Raw genomic sequence first — 21,454 nt, forward strand, 5'->3', positions numbered from 1 at the left:
GGTTGTGAGACAGGCTAACGGCGGGCTAGTAGAAGGGAGGTGGGAGGGGGGGAGGCTGCAAGGCTCTGTGGCAGAAAAGAAAGGGAGGAGGGGCTGTGGTGAGCTGGTTGGGCTTCCTCTGCCTCACAGACACATTTTATTGACTTGCTAATTGGATGAGGCACTCGGAGGAGAGGGATGCGGTGAACGAGGAGAGCTGCTCTCCAGAGGAAGGATACAGGCGCAAGGAAAGCATCGCTTGGGTTTTTGCGTAAATCCGGCCACTTCATCTCTCTCTCTCTCTCCCTCTTGTCTTTTTATTCCAAATTTTCTGGAGACATAACAACAGATGTTTTTTTTCAGCATCTCCCAGTGACCTGCACACAGTGCATACATAATTGTATGCATGACATTGTCGAGCGGAGGCTCCAGCTGCTAGACGCTTCGTGACAAGTGCATGATTTCCATTTTGATGTTTTTGCACCCCGTTCCCTTTTCACCTGTTTTTTTTCCGTCTCTTGAACTCAATCAACTGGAGCTCTGTCTATCTTTTTCCCCCCTCTCACAGCCTTGTTTTATGTGCTGTTTTGATATGAATGGTTAATCTTAAACGAAATAAATTCTTCCATCAAAACCAAATGCCCAAGCTGTGGATCTGTGCAATGGATACTCTTCAGGAAGAATGAAGGTATGATATGAGCAAAAAGCCGAGGCACATACTGTAGTGAGGTGGCATTAATCTGCCAGTATTCCTTTCATTACTAGTCAAAAAAAATGGATCAAGCAATTGTATACACTGTTACATAATTCCAGGCAGAAATATTTGGGTTTAGAAAGCCACGCATGTAAAATTAAAAAATAAATATCTCTCTATTTCTAGCCGTGTGTCTCCATGTCAGATTTTCACAGAATAAATGAGTTGAGGGAGGACAGAGAAGCAGAGAGAGGGGAGGATTATGAATGAATCAGTGGTAGTAGAGGTGTGCATTGAGAAGGATTAATGGAGGCATTTAAAAAAAACAAAAAACAGTCTAGACTTGTTTCACCACTGGGTCAGCCTTTTAAATATATTCTGCTAATTTGCAATTCGAAGGATTCCGTTTTTCCTCTTGTCTTTATTTTTAAAAGGGAACTGGGATTCCTGTTATCAGAGCCCATCAGCGACACAAGGTTTGGCTAAGGTGTCTCTGTTTGATCTTGATCTTAGATTCTCTCCCCCCCCCCCCCCCCCCCCCCCCCTCTGCTTCAGCCTTCAGTCCAGGTTGCCATGACCGAGGTCTGCAGGTCTGGCTAGGTCCGAGAGCTGGTGCCACTGTGCCGAGGTCTGCTGCTGTCCCCAAATGAGCAAGGAAGGCAACCCACAGAGACGCACCACCTACCTCATCTCCCTCACACTGGTGAAGGTTGAGGCTGTGCCAGAGGATGTAGAGGGGAACCAGGGGGAGCTTCCTCCAGAGGGGGAAGGGAGCCCTAAGAGGAGGGAGGAGGAAGTGGAGGAGGAGGAGGAAGTAGAGAAAGAGGTGAGCAATGCCCCTGAAAAGGAGGAAAGAACTGTATGTACACAAGTGGGGGCCAGGAAAGAAAACACACAGGTGGAAGAAGAAGATGATGAAGAAGAAGTGGAACAGGTGCCGGTCAAGTATGGCAGCCCCATTGAGAACTGGGGGAAGCCCGAGAGGAGGGAGACTCACGGCCACCACCAAAAAGACATCATCATGTCTGTCGGTAAAGGCAAGGACACTTCTTTTGTGCATGCACCTGTTCGGCAGATGGTCAAGGTGTATGGAGGGACGACCTCTGAGGGGACCGTACGCAGGGAGGGGCCTCGCTCCGAAGCTTTGCGCCCTAAGACGGAGCTCTACAGAGAGCCCCCCATGCTGTTCCTAAAGGGTGAGAATGGGGCAGAGCTGAACAGCCGCTCGCGTTGCAGCCTCCCCTTTTCCATCCCACCGCCGCCAGTCAGCCAGCGTCCAGAAGTCCTGATGAGGTCACACGTGGCAGGAGGCAATGCTGCGTGTTGGAGGGACCTCAGAGAGGCCAACGCCAGCCTGTATCACTCTGCCAAGACTTTGGATAGAAGGGATAACCGTTTTGGGGACCAGTCGCCCTCAATGGCAGCTACAACTCTTGGGCCTTATAGGGCGTCCTGGGCCGACAGCGATGGCAGGGGCACGCTCATTCGCCCCGGAGCTCCCATCAGCGGGGGGTTTTCAGGCATAATGACCAGGGACAGCCCTCAGTCAGAGAGGTTCAAGACGGTTTCTATTTCCTTCCCCGCTCCTCCTGCCACCGACGTGTCCAGGCCTCAGAGAAAAGGTACAAGTCGCACCCTGGATAACAGCGACCTACATTCCCTCTCCGAGGACCTGAAGAAGGGGAAGGAGGGCCAGGGGGGAACCATCCAGCGAGCTCCTCCCAAGGATCGAAAGGTGCTCAAGTTCATCAGTGGCATTTTCACCAAAAGTCCAGCTGTGCCGGCCATTGTCAACACTGCACCTCCCCTCTATCACCCTGTGGAAAGGGGCTCGAGTGAGGAGGAAGGTAAGGCCACCACATGCATCTACTGTATCTGCACTGTGACGTTATGCTTTTTTTATGTAGATTTCTTAGACATTAGCTGCCCCACGTTGCTGCACATTCTTGACAAAATAAACAGGAACATGCTCATAAAGACGGCAGTTGGTCACATGAACCATCACACACACGTTCATGCATATCTGAGGGAGAGATGGAAAAAAAACACTTCCATATGAATCTGGGGATGGTGGTGTTGTTTCAGTCATCAGTGCTCATTTGGGCTGAAATAAAGTGGCTAAGAAGAGCATTTTGTTCAATGTGATTACACGGGTCACGTATTTACTGTCACTCACATTGCCCTCCCTGGAGTTTTGTGGACCTAAACCAAAGATTTGCTCCCATGAAGTCCCAATAAAGCTCCAATGTTCTTCTAATTTATTCACTTAAACATTTCATGAGTTTGGGAATAATTTCTGTAAATTACACACAGTTTATATCCATTCATAAGCATACATTTATTCTGTACATTTTCATGCAGAGAGGGTTTGAATTGAGCTAGCACTTCGCCCATGCAAAACCGGCGTTCTATCATTATAAAAACGCTAATATAATAAAATTAAATAGGTTTTTCTTCCCTCAGTCTTCCCTTGGCCCAGCTGTCCTTTTAATCCTAACCCTACATTTTACCATGTGTGATGTCACACATGGGGAAATGTAGGGTTAGACAGTGAGACCATAAAGCACTCTTTCTGCCTTTTCTCAGGCTAGGATGAGCCGATTTCTAAAATGTTTGCACATTTATACTACATAGGATCAGAGTTCAATACACCTTCATATCCAGTGAAATAGGTCTTTAAAAGAAGTACCTTCTCTGGCTATTTTCTGCTGCTGTAGTTTCCCCAGACAAAATAGATGAAATCAATCAGTCAAACCTTTAATTATATAATACATTTCATAGGGTGAACGCTGATGGGACAGTTTGGGAAACTTTTATTTTTTTTTTATTTATTTTTTTTTTATTTTTTTTTTTATTTCAGACATATCAAAAACAATACAAAACTAAATGAAAAGCATAAAAATACAATAAACTAAATTTATGTTTAAATGACTTCACAAAAAGAAAAAAAAAGAAAAAAAATTATCTGTATTGATGTGATATGCCTGAAAAGGAGCAGGAAGAAGTATACACTTATTTAATCCTACCCCTTTTCCATAGTAAAAAAAAAATATATATTTATTATATTTCACTATTATCTTAATCTCATGTAAAAACAAAATATATTTAAAAAAAGGGTATCACTTTACATAATAAAAGAATAGCAGCAACCCTCCATCCTCACCATGACTTGACTAGTGATGAATAAAAACACTTTCTAATAACACAAATCCATAAAACAAACTGACTAAAAGCTATCACAAAAATAGGTAACCTTTAAATGTCTAAGAGGTATTTTGTGAAACAATTCTGCTGTTCCATTACTTAAAAACCAAACCCTCTGTGTTTCTGAAACTACAGAATTTTCTCAGGGCAATACCATAAAATCTGGTGAAAATATATCTTTGCATTTAAATCTAATAATTAGGTGATCTTTAATTGAAATGCAACATGGGTCAGATCATGCATGGAAGCTGCAGGAATGGAGCAAGTTTTCATTACAAAATGACTCCTGAGATATCAATATGCAGGTGTTTAGTATTAAAGGTTAAAGGAATACTTCACCCATACGGAGCCAGCATTCTATCATTATAAAATCACTATTATAATATAATGAATGAGGTTTTTATTTCCTCAGTCTTCCCTCAGTCTTCCCTTGGCCCAGCTGTCCTGTTAATCCTGACCCTTACTGTGATGTCACAAGAAGGAAAATGTAGGGTTAGACAGTGAGACCATAAAACACTCTTTCAGCCTTTTCTCAGGCTAGGATGATCCGATTTTTTTATTTTTTTTTGCACATTTACACTAAATAGGATCTCCCAGTTCAATACACCTTCATAGTCCAACTGGTGAAGTCGGTCTTTAAGATGATAAAAGAGCCACATGAGTGTGACAGTTTTCTGTCTCTTTCTTATATTAATAGTCAAATTGTACTCCAACAAGCCACAAATGGGTAACCAATAAGACTAAGATTCCTTAATGACGTAGAGCTGAATCAATTTGTCAATGGCATCACATTGTTGTTGTTTTTGTGGAAACTGTCATGGGCATTTTTAATGCACTAAACAATCAATTACTTTTAATTGTCAGATAATGAGAAGCCCTATAATGAGCACATCAGATTTACTATACCATTTATCTAAATGTCAACTAAATCATCTTTCCTGACAAAGGCCGGATCAATTTCAAAAGAGGTCTGTTGGAGAAATTGATGGAAAATGATTTAACCTTAAATAGAAACTTATAAACAAACATACAACAAAACTACAACTAAAAACCAGCCACAAATATGAGTTGGACTAGACGTTGCAGACACTGTTTTAGAGTTCAGAATAGGCTGTTCTTTATCAGTGTCACTGTACCGTATATCTTAACAGTGAAAATGGCTCAAGGGCTGTAACTAACAAAGTTAAAGTGCTCTGATCTGTCTCATGAAATATGCAGACTTTCTCATTTTGAAATAAAGGAAATGATGCAACTTCATCAATCTTTAATCTTTATTGATATATACCTAAGAAAATCAGCATTGACGGAGAGTGTGGTATTGGAGTAAGCTCTGAATAATTTGTCCGTAGTAAGTGGGACATGAATAATTAAGCTTGGGGATACACAGAGCTGTGTTCATCGGAGGAGTGAGGAGAGCGGGGACCTGCAACTTCCTGCTCTGTGCGTAGAGTTAATCAGCCTTCCAATGGAGCCTATTCATCCATCCACGCTACATTGTGTTTAAGCGTTTGTGAGCAGCAGTCAACGTTGTGCCATGTGCAACCTGTAGCCTAATCTCACTGTTTTATAGATCAGATTTGATTCAGAAACAATTGGTCAGTTGCATATTTTCGGCAAAGTCCACAGGTGGAGATGGTGTCTCTGTGCCTGTCTGTCACACACATGGCTGTATCCATGGGAGGCTATTTATTGTATGGAGACCCGGGCTGGAGGTTTCTGGAAAATGGAGTTGCCATAGCAACAGCAAGCCATGAGAAATGTTATTTGGTCTGTGGTGTGACGCTGTTGATGGAGCATGGGTGGTGGGGGTCTGTGGATATTGCCCACAGATAGGGCTGAGGGGGGTTTAAAGTTGGAATCTGAGTCCCCCAGAATGTCGGGCCGTGGGAGTGGCTTTACCAGAACACGGGAACACAACGTGAGCCCACATAGTGTGTGTGTGTGTGAGCAAAAATACAGTGTCTGTGTTGTTGTCTCGGTTGATGTACATTGATCGACATCTGTCACAGCAATTCCCGTGTGTGTGTGTGTGTGTGTGTGTGTGTGTGTGTGTGTGTGTGTGTGTGTGTGTGTGTGTGTGTGTGTGTGTGTGTGTGTGTGTGTGTGTGTGTGTGTGTGTGTGTGTGTGTGTGTGTGTGTGTGTGTGTGTGTGTGTGTGTGTGTGTGTGTGTGTGTGTGTGTGTGTGTGTGTGTGTGTGTGTGTGTGTGTGTGTGTGTGTGTGGGTGTATGTGTGTGTGTGTGTTTGGTTGCACCCTGTTTATGCTGGAAGTAATTTGTGATTTATCTTTTACATTTCTGCAGATGGCTGTGTGTGTGTGTGTGTGTGTGTGTGTGTGTGTGTGTGTGTGTGTGTGTGTGTGTGTGTGTGTGTGTGTGTGTGTGTGTGTGTGCAAACAGTGTCTGTGTTATTGTCTCTGGTGATGTATGTTGATTAACATCTGTGGGCACTTTCACGGTGAAATCCACTGTGTGTGTGTGTGTGTGTGTGTGTGTGTGTGTGTGTGTGTGTGTGTGTGTGTGTGTGTGTGTGTGTGTGTGTGTGTGTGTGTGTGTGTGTGTGTGTGTGTGTGTGTGTGTGTGTGTGTGTGTGTGTGTGTGTGTGTGTGTGTGTGTGTGTGTGTGTGTGTGTGTGTGTTTGTTTGCATGTGTCTACGCTGGAAACAATTTGTGATTTATCTTTTCATTTGTCATTTATCGTTTATTTTCAAATCTGCAGCTGTGTGTGTGTGTGTGTGTGTGTGTGTGTTTGTTTGTGTGTTTTATTGAAGGTCCATTCACAGAGGCACTTTTGCTGCAATTCTAAGGTACGAGATAAGACTCTCATATAGACATTTTTGGGGAAAACAGCCTCACTACAGAGATATCCTCAGCCAGTCTTTTTAATGAAGAACTCAAACCTTTAAACCTGTGAAAGTAAAAGGTTGTCAGACTGCCATCTCATTTCAAGATACCCATTGTCCCAAAATCCCTTTAATTAGTGTTTAGAAGGTCTTATTTTACTGTATCAGCGCCAAATCTGATAAAGCATCAATGGATACAGAGACTGCCACAGTGCAAAACAGCACAGCAGCTGGCGGAACGTTGTGATCACAGTTAAGTTGTGAAGAAGATGTAGTTGGTAATAATCTCACAACTATTTATCACTGTGAGACTTGGAACATAATTCAGGTCATAAATATTATCACCCAGTCATCAGATTGTCTCTGCCAAATGGTCCTTATCACTGAAAACAAAGGCAGAAAAAACCCAACACAAACACAGCACTGTTTGAGCTTTTTAATATTTAGTAGTAATAGATCTACTGTAAAAACAGATACATTAACAATAGACATATTACATTGCAGTGTTTAAATAAAAGCTTTTGTCTTAATAGGGTTGCTTTTATATTTGAGTTATTACGTAATTAGATTTAATACATTTCCGATGCAATTCACAGACATTAAAGAACCGACACTATGAACGATTTTGATCATCTCTGGGGATGCAGATGTCAGCCTCAACCTAAAATGAATGCTCTCTATATGTTATTTTCTATTTCTGAAAAAGCCAATTCCTGTTAAATCTAATATGTAATAATGTTGCCCATTATAGTTACCAAAATGCCACTATTGAGCACTCGGTTTAAAATCATCCATCTTAACAAGTCATTGGTTGCTTAGCTTCAGCCCTTTTCCTTACCGGAGTTTATCCCCAGTGCAATAATTTCGCTTTCCCCCATGCAGTTTCCTTTTTTTATGGAATATTTGAGAATTTATGGTCAATATAACGAAGCATTACTGTAAACAGGAGATTGCTGCACTAGAATTAGGACTCCAGCTGACTCAATTATAGACAAAAATTAAGTTGTTAGCACAAAATGTTATAATATTTACATTTTGCACATAATATTGAAGTTGTTTGACTTGTTTCTGAGGCAAAGTCTTTTTAATCCGGTCTCCTCTCTTCATTCCACAGAGCACCAAGTGGCATATTCTGTCTTCTTTCAGTTGACAATAACTTCTATAAAATTCATGAAATGAGGGAAACTGTTCCGGGAACAAGATGAATAATAGGCTTTCAACACAGCTGGCTGAATCCTTTCTTTTCTTTATCTTTCTTTTTTGGATTAATACGTTTCCAGGGCTGAATAGAAGACTAGTTAAGAGTTTTCTTTTGCAGGGTAAAGGCAAAATATGTTTTATATACAATGTTAGAGTTAACTAAAGATATCTGGCATGCTCACTAACTCGTATAGACTTGACATCTGTATACGCTTGATTACATTTCCTGGCTGCTCACTGTCTGGGAGCTGCAACCTCTCTGCACCCAGCCGAAATCCTGACCGTCCTCACTGTCCACAGGCAGACCCACCCAACCAGGCCAACAATCAACAATAACTCTTTTAGGCACACTCTTTAAAGGGCCAATACATACAATGTACTATATAATTTACATTATATATTGCATATGGGTTTCATGGGTAGCAATGAAACCTGAAAAATCTGACTTTCCCTGGATTCCGATTTTTTTGTACAACATGTAGCCGCTTTAATCTAAGGATGGGACAGAATGTGAGGAGTTTCTCAGTGCAAAAACCGGAAGCCGGGGGTAAACCCACAAGGTAGCTCAGTTTAAATGGAAAGTTCACTGTGCAGCAAACCCCAATGTAGGGATGGGACAAAAATAAGAATTATCTTCGACCAAAAATCGTGAATAGCAATTATTATGGCCAGGATAATCGTGACATGAAATTTTCTTATGGACCTTTTTTTTTTTTTTTAGGTATTTTTTGGCACTTTTTTTTTATATATATTTTTTGGCATTTTTATGCTTTATTGATAGTGTAGAGACAGAGTTGAAATGGGGCAGAGAGGGGAGTGACATGCAGAGAACGACCGCGGGCTGGAATCGAACCCGGTTCCACTGCTGACCGAGGCCCATGGGGGGGACGCCCTACCAACTGAGCTAAGGGCGCCCCTTTCTTATGGACCTTTGCCTACTTCAAAATGGTCTTATCTGTACTTTGTGTGGGGGTTATATAGCAGGCGACCAATTACAGCAAACCATCACATTCCTGAGCGTACTTTTAATGTATCAATGAATCCCCCCCCTCTTTTTTCTGCAGCTGTGTGCACCAGCAGTCAAGAATGGACCATGAGCCAAACTATACAAGAGCTTCACCTGGTAAGCATTAGGACCTACTTGACCTTTTATAAACCCGTGAGTGGTACTTCATACTAGATTGATAGTTTTTCTCTCTCTCTCTCTCTCTCTCTCTCTCTCTCTCTCTCTCTCTCTCTCTCTCTCTCTCTCTCTCTCTCTCTCTCTCTGTTTCTGTGTGCTCTTTGCTCTGCAGGGGGTTCTGGGAGGTCTGTGCAGTGGGAAGTCGGCTCTGGTCCACAGACACTTGACAGGGAGTTACCTGCAGCTGGAGAACGCTGAGGGTTAGTTTCACATTTGCTCATCTAAGAACTGCATATGTGTTGCTATAGCTACCTATATCTGTACTAAACCACCGACCAACAGTTGGCAGACAACTCTTATTCGGAGGCGCAGGTGTAAATGATCAAATGGCTACATTCCATTGAGATGATCCAGCAACAGTGTGTGTTAATCAATGTTATTAGTTATTAGTTTTTCCTGCCCTAACAAGTCAAAATGTATCTGCAGGGCGGCAGTACATAAAGGACGTGCTGGTTGATGGACAGAGCCACCTGTTGATAATCAGGGAAGAGACCGAACTCCCAGATGCTCAGGTGGGTTGGGAGCTGAATGACAGTGGTAAAGGTGGACAACCTGTAAAATGTAATGTTTAGTCCTCTTTGCTAACCCTGTGTATTGTGGGTGCTAATACTCTTCCCCTCTTCCCCTTCTCCTCAGTTTGCAAGTTGGGTGGATGCGGTCATCTTGGTCTTCAGTTTGGAAAATGAGGCCAGCTTCCAGGAGGTTTACAAAATCTACCACCAGCTTGCTATCCACCGGCCTGTCTCCGAGATACCTTTCATAGTAGTTGGCACTCAGGGTGAGGACCCCTCACACATATAGAATGGGCTTCGATTAGAATGTTTGCAGAGGTGGACTTTTGTTGTATTTGTGATTTGCGCTCTTTCTCTAGATAAGATCAGCAGCACAAACCCCAGAGTCATCGATGACGCCAGGGCCAGACAGCTGTGCTCAGACGTGCGGCGCTGCACCTACTACGAGACCTGTGCCACCTACGGCCTCAACGTGAACAGAGTCTTCAATGATGGTACGTGTCCCTTCCAAGGCTGGACCAGAGCACTGGGGATTGCACTCCAGAAGATGCAGAAATATGATATATAATGTAATATATATAGGATATGTTTCTATTTCTAGGGCTAATGTATATTGTTATTTTTGTTTCCGCAGTTGCTCAGAAGATCATGACAGCAAAGAAGCAAGCTGCTCTACTGGCTTCCTGTAAATCTCTCCCCAACTCTCCCAGTCACTCCGGAGGCTCCACCCCCGTGTCGGGTATCTTTCCAGGACAGGTAAAACCGTCTTAAAAATGTTTTGCTACAAATTACTAACATAGTACTTGGTTGTATCTAGGGCTGCCCCTGACTAAGAATCTACATAGTTGAATCCGTCGGGTCAAGACTTGGCTATAGTCGACTGATTGTAGAATCATGTTTTTTTTTCTGCTTATTGTTGCGAGACACTGAGGAGATTTAAATATGGCTGATATTTATACCACAATAGTTCACGTATCATTATCTATTGGGAGAAACCAAGCAATTCCAAATGTCAAATCAGACATTCAGCACCCCCATATAGCCAGAATAGAATTTCATGCGACTATTCGACTGTGAGATTGGCAATGGAATCAGGCTCCTCCGATCGAATGGTCGAATAGCCAACTATTCTTGGTCACCCCTAGTTGTGTCATCTATGTGTGGCTATTCTTGCTTTCTTTAGGCCAGTAACGGTGGTCAGAGCAGTGATTACTCCTCGTCACTTCCCTCCACTCCCGTGATCAGTCATAAAGAGATTGGCAGGACAGCGAGAGGGGACAAACAGGAGAGCGCCACGCCTGGTACAGTCCGCAGCGCCACCCGGAGACGCACCCCCCGATTTGCGGTACATACTCATCCAGTGTCTATTTGTTAGGGGCCAAAGCAGTCGAACTTATGAGGCCTTTCATTTTTATACTCTTTCCCCTTTTTTTTTGTTTTTACCTTACCAACTCACATTTGACCAGATTCCCATGTTCATTCAAATTCATAAAACACGGGAAAACTTCAAAGACAAACCAATGTTCAGTGGAAGGACACCCTGGGTAGCATTACAGCCACAGTATATTATTTTTCCGGTGCATACAATGTATTCGTCTGTGCTGTTTAGTTTTGCACTGTGATATGGATATGGCTGTTTCTTATATTGGTAAAAACAAAACACCTACAGTATTTTCAGCTATGAAAAGGTTGGTGAAGAAATAGAAAGACAACATACTGTTACAGACTGCTGTCTAAAAACATTTCATTTTTAGTTTTTGAGATAATACAAGAGGTTGTGATCTGTGCACAGTCCGTAGATAATTGCATTTCATTCGACTACTGTGGTTTGGGATTTGAAACTAGGACACTGTTGATAGAGGAATATTGATGAGTGCAGCGTTAATGTAAGTATATTATGCAAACAGCAATTCATTAGGTTAAGTTCTGTACTTCATACTTCCAAACTGTGTTTTCTAGTAGCCCCACTCTTGCCTCTGACGCAGTTATTACTTTGCCTGTCTTTTGTGTAGGGTCGGAGAGGCAGTGACTCAAACAGGAGAAGCGCAGACTATAAGGGCGATCTGGGCAGTGGACGCTTCATTCCTGTCAAACAGGTATGACACAGATTTGCCCTTGATGCAGAAAAATAAATTATGTGTGTTATTGTCTTCTGTAGAGGAACTTAGACCCAGCAAGTCACTTGAAATTAAATAGTTGGAGTCAGTTTCACCATGGGGAGTGTAGGCAACAGTAGAAGTGTACATTGGCCCAATGAATCGGATAGTGGGTGTATTTTGGCAGCCTGCAGTCGTCATTATTATCCTGCGTGAAAAAAAATAGTGAAAGATGAGACGCGCAAGACATTTGCAATACTTTCTCACCCTTCACTCGTGTCACCTCCGCCAGGGCATCTTGCTGAAGCGCAGCGGGAACTCGCTCAACAAAGAATGGAAGAAGAAGTATGTGACGCTCTCCAACGACGGCATACTGTCCTATCACTCCAGTGTTAATGTGAGTCAGCGTGTGTTAACGGAGCGCTCTGGAAGCATCATGCTGTTGAGAGCACCGCCGGGGCCTGTTGCCTGGTGCCTTGATGGTAATTGCTGCTGTTTGTCTTGGCAGGACTACATGCTGAATGCCCCTGGGAAAGAGATGGATCTGCTGCGAGTGACAGTCAAAGTGCCAGGAAAGCGACCGCCTCGTGCTGTACCCGCCTGTGGCCTCCCGGTCGGCGTCAACGGGCGCGTCAAAGATGCGCCGGGGCCCGACGGTGTCAGCCCAGGTGAACGGATAAACAAGGCTTGTTTTTGTTTCTTTGCACAAGAAAAAAAAGTATATACCAATCTGAACTAATTTCTTTACCCAGATCTGTGCATGAGCATCAAACTTTAACAAAAAAACCTAACGTGCATATTATATAATTTCACTAGCACAGGAATTACGCAATTAGCTTATTTAAATGGTAATGCGATAAAATAAAATGTAGTTATTTTGAATTTCTCACTCATTCTAAGTGGAGCAGGGGGTATGTGTGAAATATAGAAGCTATGACCTTGAAAGAGAAGGTATGATTTAAATAGAAATAAAAAGATATAAAAAATATTAAAATATTTAAGTTGGCTTAATAACTAGGCTACAGTAGACATCCTAATCCTGGGGCATCCCTGTGGCTCATGGGTAAAACAAAGTGCGTACCACTTAGGCTAAGTCCTTGTCGCAGCTGTCCCGTGTTTTGACTCCTGCCCGGACCCTTTGCTAAATGTATTTTCGATTGCCATGTGTGTGACTCACCTTGCATGTGTGTGTAATTGACAAAATAAAGACTTAACTTAACTTTGCTGCATGTCATCCCCTCCTCTCTTTAGTCCCTGTGAGCGCCAGCAGCCTCCTGCAAGTGGAGGAGATGGAGGGGCTGGGTGGTGCACTGTTCCTGAGGACCAACAGGGGCGTGCAGCGGTGTCCCTCTACACTATCTAACCACGCTCAAAGTGTTGGTGAGTGAATGAGAGTTTTCATTTGTGCATCGTTTCAAAAGCACATGCGTGTTCTCTTCCGGCTTCATTCTAATTGGGTATGTCTTGTTGTCAGACTCTGCAGTCGAGGGTGTTTCCAGCTCCTCCTCCACCAAAGACGTAGGCTCCTCCTCCCCGCTGACAGACAGGAAGAAGCATCGCAGGAAGAAGAGCATGAACCAGAAAGGAGATGCAACCATTGGCCCAGCTGATGGTAAACACTTCAAGCTCCATATGTGTTTTTCTATTTAGTGATCATTTTCATCTACATGAAATGGGACGAACAGTTAAAGCATGTAATGTTTAATGATTCCTCCCTTTCTCCCTTCTCACGCAGCCAAGCGCAAAATGTGGAAACTTAAAAGCTTTGGTAGCTTAAGAAACGTAAGCAAGACAGGTAATGTTGATCTGTCATGTTTCAGCTTTAAACTCTGACCGACCCTCCACAGTCTGTCTGCCTGGGTTCCTGTTCTTGTGCTTTCCCCAAAATTACATTATATCAAGACAAAGCTTTCGCTGTAAAAGTCTAAATTACTGAAACTCCATAGATATTATTTCCATAGTATTTCACACACATGAATGTCAAATTTAGGATGTAGGTCAAAGTTTTGGTTTTAATTCAGTAGTGCACCAACATAACAAGACTTGATCATGGCTAGTAGTGGTATGACATGGATACGTTACTGTACCAATGCATAGAAAATTAAAAATCTGATGGATAAATGGGCAAAAATAATATCTGAGGAAAAAATATGTTCATGTTTGTGTCTGCGTCAGACGAGGATAACTTTGACTTCCTGGTGGTGTCGAGCACTGGCCAGACGTGGCACTTTGAAGCCCAGAGCGTGGAGGAGAGAGACTCATGGGTCCAAGCCATCGAGAGCCAGATCCTGGCCAGCCTGCAGCTGTGTGAAAGCAGCAAAAACAAGGCAAGCATGTACAAAAAGCCTACAGCCCACACACTAAAGGCAATGCATACAAAAGGACAATTCCTTTCTTTTTAAATATATTTTATTGTCATTAATTTTCTTTTTATATATTTTCTTTTTTTGGCATTTTTATGCTTTATTGATAGTGTAGAGACAGAGTTGAAATGGGGCAGAGAGGGGAGTGACGTGCGGAGAACGACCGCGGGCTGGAATCGAACCCTGGTCCGCTGCTGGCCGAGGCCCATGGGGGGGACGCCCTACCAACTGAGCTAAGGGCGCCCCCTTATTGTCATTAATTATCTTAATTAATTATGTCCATACTGGGTTTCTAATCCCCATTTCAGTCTGTTTCACCTGTTGTAGTGGGGACTGTAATCATTAAAAACTAATATATGTGAAACATTGCACACAATGAAAAGTAAAAGAAAACATTAATTCAATAAATAAGAGTCTTTAATACATCAATATTATTACTTTTTGTAGTAATTCAGCTTTTCTTGTTTAAAACAGTGTATATTGCCTCCAAGATTTTCTCTTCACTAGTTCTTTCAGTTTTCAATCATTATTTCAGTATACATTACACCTATTAAGTTAAACGAAAAGCAATTCGATATGAACATTTAACATGATTAAAATATGTCTGATTGTGGGATTGTATGGACATCTCCACATTTCCCCCCCAACACTTTAACGATGCAGACAAATCATATTTAGCATATTTATTCAGGGTAATAAAATACTGCTTCTGTATCATCCAAGCCTATCCTCTCCACATGTCTGCAGTAATCATGTTAAGTGCCCCAGAACAAGGATCATTTAATAGACAAATTACAAAATATTATGACGGTTATGACCAAAGGTCTTGCAGAAACATTACATGCTCTAAATTCATGCGGCCGCGAAGCAAGAATTGAGGCGCAAACGCAGCTGCACGAAGAGCCTCTGTTAGTATTAAATGGCCCTAAATGTACCCGCTTGTTTCTCGGAGGGAAGAGTCTTACTCTCGAGGTCGTATTTATGCAGATCCGGTTGTGTAGCGCAATGCTGGTGCCCATATTGGCATGAAATTGTGTCTGGGTTCCCATCTGCTCAGACCACCTCTTACCGCAAGTCTACACAGCAATCCTTTAGGCTTTCGCTGGCAGCTGTTCCACAAAGAGAAAAAAAGATACTGTATACTATAGAAATGAATTTGTCTTCAGGATACGATAGAACACCCAGTGAAGATTAAAACAATGGTCCAAATTGCAGTTTTATGAGGTAAATCAAAGTTAATCTTTTAGTCTTTAATATGACTGCTGCTTTACTTAAAAGTTTTGCAGTCGAGGCAAATGTGACTACTGGAAGGCAACGTAGAAACACATAATTATAATACATGTGCTTTGTCATTCTACATAGAATGTAAATTCAAATGGTAAAGGTGACATTATCTGCCCTCGGAAGTACATCTGGAGTGGAATATAATCAAATTTGTGTGCTGTGTGGTTGCGCGGTGGGACTCCCGGATAAGAACAGTTTTTTTCCTCTTAGGCAGGGCTGTACGCTTATTTTTTAAAGTGGTAGCACTGGTGCTAGCAAGCAAAAAAAATCAGTAGCACAAAAATAAATTTGGTAGCACACAAAGTATGATCGAAAACTTGCATAACCTTAACCCTTGCATTTCGCTCTAATTACCTTTGAGCATGTCATCTTGGTCTCATTTGAGATTCTCAATTAATATTATTTCCTAGTGTGTGCAGTAATAATTGTAGAAAAATTAATAGGGGTGCACTGATTGCAATTTAGACAAAATAATCTAACCTGCCAATTGCAATTTGGCAGGCTGTCGCACTAGTTAGGGTTGCCACCTTGGATTTAGGAAAAAAAGGGACACTTGAATGTTTGGGGCGGAGGGCTCGGCCATTATTAGGCTACCAGTTCAGACTGACCAGTGTAATGACCTATAATAACCATACACACCTACAGTGCTTTTTACAGTATAGGCTAAATAGGGAGACTGAGGTGGGTGGGGACCCTGGACCTTGTAGGGGGGCCCCGGAAGAAAAAAATGCAACCTTTTAAAGTAAAATTCATCAATCTGGTGCACTTTGAGAATAATATTGCATGCAACCATGCCCAGGGGCCCAAGGGCTCGGGGGGGGGGGGGGCCTAAGCCAGAAATACTGATTGTAACTTTAAATGTTGCATTGTCAAAGAGCTCAGTCACTCATGTCAATAACAGGGTCCAACAAGGAATAGCCTAAATATAAGGAAATAAATCATCATGGCCCCAACTAGGTGACAAATAGAAAAGCAAGTGCAAAACAAAAGCATTATTAGCTCTGTCTAAGGGGCTTCATGAGGGACAGCTAAGCCCCCCACACACAAACAGGAATAAGCTTGCTATGTGTAAATTCTATACTGTTCATGAAAAGTAGCTTTCCACCCTGTATATGTTGCAATGGGCCCCTCCATCATATAACATGAGTCTGCAGACCAATCTACTGTACTGTTTTCACAGTTGCAGAGTAAAGAGTGCCTGTTTAAGAAAAATAATGTTCCTTCTGCAGCTCAAGATTTGATTAAAATGTTCCTCTGCTCTGATGCATTTAACTTTAAAACGGTACAAAGAGTCTGGGCCCATTATCTCATAATCCGTCTATGAACCAACTGGTTTCCACAATCTTTTTTATTTTCGCGGGCAGCATGCACAAGCATTATTTATTAAAAAAAAAAAAAAAAAAAAAAAAAGTGTGGGGCCCCACACAGGGTCTTGAAACGGGCCCCGAGATCGTTAAGACCGCCCCTGCCCGCCCGCCTCTCCGATGCAATAGCGGGCGCAACAAACTCCTCGGCCCGTGTGAGACGGCCTTAACTACTGAACGAAGGAAGGAAATCAAATGAGGTTTTGGCATTTTCCCCAAAAAACGGGTCACAGCTGGTGAAAAAAAGAGAACAATTCTGGGAAAAACGGGACGGGTGGCAACACTAGCACGAGTGCGATTGGAGTTGTATTCATCATCGCACGTGATCAATTTCAGTAGCAAATGCGATCAAAACTGTCGCACTGTACAGCCCTGCTCTTAGGAGAAGGTGGCCTGGACTCTCTTCTTAGCCCATTAGGGAAACTGTTAGCGCTGCTACGTTTAAAAGGGACGAGGGCAGCTAATTAGATTGTGCCATTACCAGAACCCGAGCCATCTCCAGAACTGTATGTGGTCCTGTCCACTAATGGCCTGTGCTGGTTTCTGTTCTTGAGTGCACAATGTATTCTGGTGTGGAAGTAGTTCAGTCATCTCCAAATAATGATTATTACTTTCATCCCATGATGCATTTCTTTATGAGGACTGTGTGTCCATGGTGGCCCAAACCAATCATTTTACAATTTTAAATGGTGATATAAATAATAATGATTATAGCTGCCTACGGTAGCCGTTTTTCACCTGGAGATTTAGAGATCAGAAACGTTGTTATTAGTGATGGGAGCAGAGCTATTATCACAGAGGGTCAGTTTGCTGCTGTCTTTTGTCATTTTAACCGTATGCTGTGTGTTTTACACAGGCTCGCAAGAACAGCCAGAGCGAAGCAGTGGCTCTGCAGGCGATACGCAATGCAAAGGGCAACAACTTCTGTGTCGACTGTGATGCTCCAAGTAAGTGACACACTCAATCAATAGCATCAATAGCCTTCCCTCCTCTTTGTACATGTTCATAGATGTGTCAGGTTATTGGTACATCATTACCCATCACGTCTCATTTGGACCCTGCACATGAGTCCTCATTCCTAAGCTCAAGCGAGTTGTTCATACCACTGCTGGGTACCTGTTCAGATATAACATGACGCTGTGAAGAATGTGGAGAAAATCATGAGTGGAGCACATTTTCACAACAGAGCAAACCTGGCCTATCTCTGTTAGAAATGGGTGTGACCATTGAAATGTTGTATGGAAATTAACAAAAAAACGGACCTACCCCTGTCCTAACATCTAAATAGAGTTTTCCACATCTCTGACGTCCAAAAAAGACTATACATATATCTGTATTTATTAACAATTCAGAGGTTGTAAAATCACAATAATTTATGATATGAGATATGAGATCACACTCGTTACTGAATCTTAGTGTTTGTGTTATCTTAAATAAGTAAATAACTCTTTTTACTCCCAGAAGGAAAAAATACCTGCCCCAAAAAGTGCTACAGATTACAACTGCAAGGTACATTAACAAAGTTAAACTATTTCAGTCACACAGACTTCAGATTATATTAACAACAACAACAAAAAATCTTGAAATAAAAATAAATGTTATTAATATACCCTATAATTAAAATCAGCGCCTTTGATATAACTCATCCAAACAAAAATAGATCAAATGCTGAATATTCTTCAAAACTTCAAAGGGCCAGAGTTCCAGGGGAATATATTGTTTGGCACACTAGCCTTAGATTTAACCGGATCCCAACCGGATTTCACACAACTTCAGACACTTTTGTGGCGTGACTCGTACAAACTGGCATCTTTTAAATGGCACTCAAATTGAAATTAAAACGGGTCAAATCTATCAACCGTATGCACACAGTTCAGCTTCAAATAAGGTGGCAGTCTTGTACAGTTGTGTTCTTTCTCCTAGATCCGACGTGGGCCAGTCTGAACCTGGGTGCTCTCATATGCATCGAGTGTTCGGGGATCCACAGAAACCTGGGGACCCACCTGTCACGTGTTCGCTCGCTGGACCTTGATGATCTGCCTCCAGAGCTCACCCTGGTTCTCAGCGCCATTGGTAACCACATGGCCAACAGTATATGGGAGGCGCGCACGCTGGGCCGCCGCAAACCAGCACCCGACGCTACACGGTAAAGATCAGTGATGTGACGTTGTTTCTTTGTTTGTTTGATGTTTGTTTGGATTCCCATTAGCTTCAGCATAAGCCGTAAGCTCTTCTTCCTGGGCTCCTGCAGTTTGCATTGTGACAATACAATTCACATTGTCACAATACACAAACATTAGAAATGACACCACATTGCACACAATACATCTTATATACAGTAACATAATACATTTCACAACAAATATAACAAAAATAAAAATATAGACATGAAACTCAGAATGCATCTATATCTAGAGGAGAAATGAAAACAAAAAAGCCCATGTAGCCAACACACTACAAATATTCCTAAAACAGACATTTTTCCTCTGATGATCATAAATAACATGTTACAGCAAACGAGACCATCAATGCAAAGCATGCTATTTTTAATAGTTTTTCTCAATGCCTTTCCCATGGATATGCTCACCCAGGAACTACAGTACAGCTGGCGTAATTAAAACAAACTTACACTTTTGTCCAAAGGGGGTGCAAGAATGAACATAAACTGAAAGTTCCTCAGAGCACCTTAAGTTTTTATGACGGTAATATCCTTTAAGTGATTTTTTTTAAACTATATCGACTGTTTTGTTGTTGACTATTATTCAGGAGAAAGTTCCATTCACACATGGCTCTGTATGTATGTCTGCACGTCGAGCTGATTTGTTGTCTTGACACACATCACGAGACGGGAAAGTGTTTCCGCTGACTATTTATCGCCCTTCTCATCGTCTTTATCTCTCTCTTGCTTTCTTTCTCTGCTTCCTTCAGTGAGGAGCGGGAGTCGTGGATAAGGGCCAAGTATGAGCAGAAAGTCTTTGTGGCGCCGTTGCCTCCTCCCACCCCTGGCGAGGGCCCAGACATCATGCTCTCCGGCCGGCTCCTCTTGGCAGTGATGGAGCACAACCTCCCCAAGCTGCTGCTGCTGCTGGCCCACTGCACCAAGGAGGACATGAACGCCCCGCTCAGCCTGGCCCTCTCCTCCAGGTCCCTGCTGGCCCTGAGACTGCCCGCCTCCGCCCTGCACGCCGCCTGTCAGCAGGCTGATGTGGTGATGACGCAGCTCCTGGTTTGGGTGAGCTTTAAATAAAAACTTTGGTAAACTATGTGATTCATATAGCCCCAAGGGCAGTGCGTAGCAATAGAGATAGTGAAGGGTATTTACTGTCTCGACAAGGAGTGAAATGTTTTTGAAATTCCCACCATGATGTTGAGTAAGGAAAACCTGTCCAAGTAATAGCTGTTAACCTTCGAGAACCAGATGACTCAGCAGACCATATGTACCATATACACTGTATGTTTGTGGAAGGCTCTAAAGGTTGTGGAATCGCATCTTGTTGGGAATAATTAAGACAGTCCTGCTCTGTCCGGTCCATGGCGCAATTTATTCCACCTGTTGATAAAACTTGCTCAATATGCGTAATATTGGGTGAAACATAATGTAATCCAGTTTTCTTTTTCTTTCTTTCTGTTTTCAAACACACTTTTCAGTACGGCATTGATGTTCGGTACCGGGACGCCCAGGGGCACACGGCGCTGCTTCCGGCCCGCCACGCTGGCAGTCAGGAGTGTGTGGACATCTTGCTCCAGTACGGATGTCCCAATGAACCGTCTCCCCCAGTCCCCAAGACGGTCGGCTTTGCTGCATCCGCCACATCTAGCTTCCCCGTGCCCATGGCGCCGAGCCTGACAGTTGCCACAACGCTCAAGATCACGCACAAGAGCGGAGGCACCAGCTTGAGCTACAGCACCTCTAGAAGAGCGGTGTCGTAATCAAAAATGTGGTGGTGTGGTAGTGTGCGTGCGTGTGTGTGTGTGTGTGCATGCGTGCGTGTGTGTGTGTATGCGTGCGTGTGTGTGTGAGTGTGAGCGTGTTGCATTGCCGTCATAGTGTCCCGTACACTCACACAGGCCAGCAGGACTGATGATGAACATGTGTCCAGATGTTGCATTCCCTGAGGTTTTTAAGGGCGTTTTTCCGAGATGAAAAACACACTCTGGTAACGGCACGGGCACATTCAGACTACTAGAAAACCACTTAACCAAAACAAAAAAAAGAGACATTTTCCTGACTACGCAGACGGCAAGAGAAAAGAACATTACATCCAGATGCCTCTGAATTCAGATTTAATGGGAATGTATTGCACTGCATACCAGCTGGTAGCCTATACGATTAATATTTCACCATGCGGTCAATATTCAACTTTATTCTCCACTCAATTAAGACTGGGAGTATGCCTTTGGCCTAAAACAGCTCACTTGAGCATTTAGAGCCCAGAAGTATAGTAATAGACCTGCGAAAAGTTTACGACTTCACTTTTCAAATCTGTCTCTTATCTGTTTAAAACAACTCACACTTCTTAACTTCATGGGCAGCGAATGTCAGTTTAAAATTTTAAAAAAGTATGTATACTGTGTTACGTTCAACACAGACGGTCGGTCGTTCAGTGCATAAATAATGTTGTGTTAGTTGAAAAAAAAAAAGAATGGAAAAAAAAAAACCTTTACAGTGGCTGAAAAAGAGAGGATTGTTTTAAAGATAATCAAAATAACTGTATAGAAATGTATTGATAAAAA

The 21,454-nt window shown here is 42.6% G+C and overlaps 1 protein-coding gene across 1 annotated transcript; it reads left to right on the plus strand.

Annotated features, from left to right (window-relative positions):
• Positions 1–1,319: 1,319 nt before the first annotated feature.
• Positions 1,320–20,650, plus strand: LOC307249981 (arf-GAP with GTPase, ANK repeat and PH domain-containing protein 1-like; the record flags this gene model as incomplete). Its single annotated transcript, XM_080026898.1, has 19 exons — positions 1,320–2,520; positions 8,983–9,041; positions 9,214–9,301; positions 9,528–9,613; positions 9,738–9,879; positions 9,973–10,107; positions 10,248–10,369; positions 10,797–10,958; positions 11,626–11,709; positions 12,002–12,106; positions 12,218–12,377; positions 12,961–13,089; positions 13,184–13,321; positions 13,445–13,504; positions 13,885–14,036; positions 17,577–17,667; positions 18,644–18,866; positions 19,649–19,952; positions 20,369–20,650. The coding sequence occupies 19 exons, from the start codon at positions 1,320–1,322 to the stop codon at positions 20,648–20,650; spliced, it is 3,723 nt and encodes a 1,240-aa protein (XP_079883024.1).
• Between the last annotated feature and the right edge of the window lie 804 nt (positions 20,651–21,454).

Source organism: Ammodytes marinus (assembly GCF_949987685.1).
Source record: "Ammodytes marinus genome assembly, chromosome: 4".
NCBI classification, from domain to species: domain Eukaryota; kingdom Metazoa; phylum Chordata; class Actinopteri; order Uranoscopiformes; family Ammodytidae; genus Ammodytes; species Ammodytes marinus.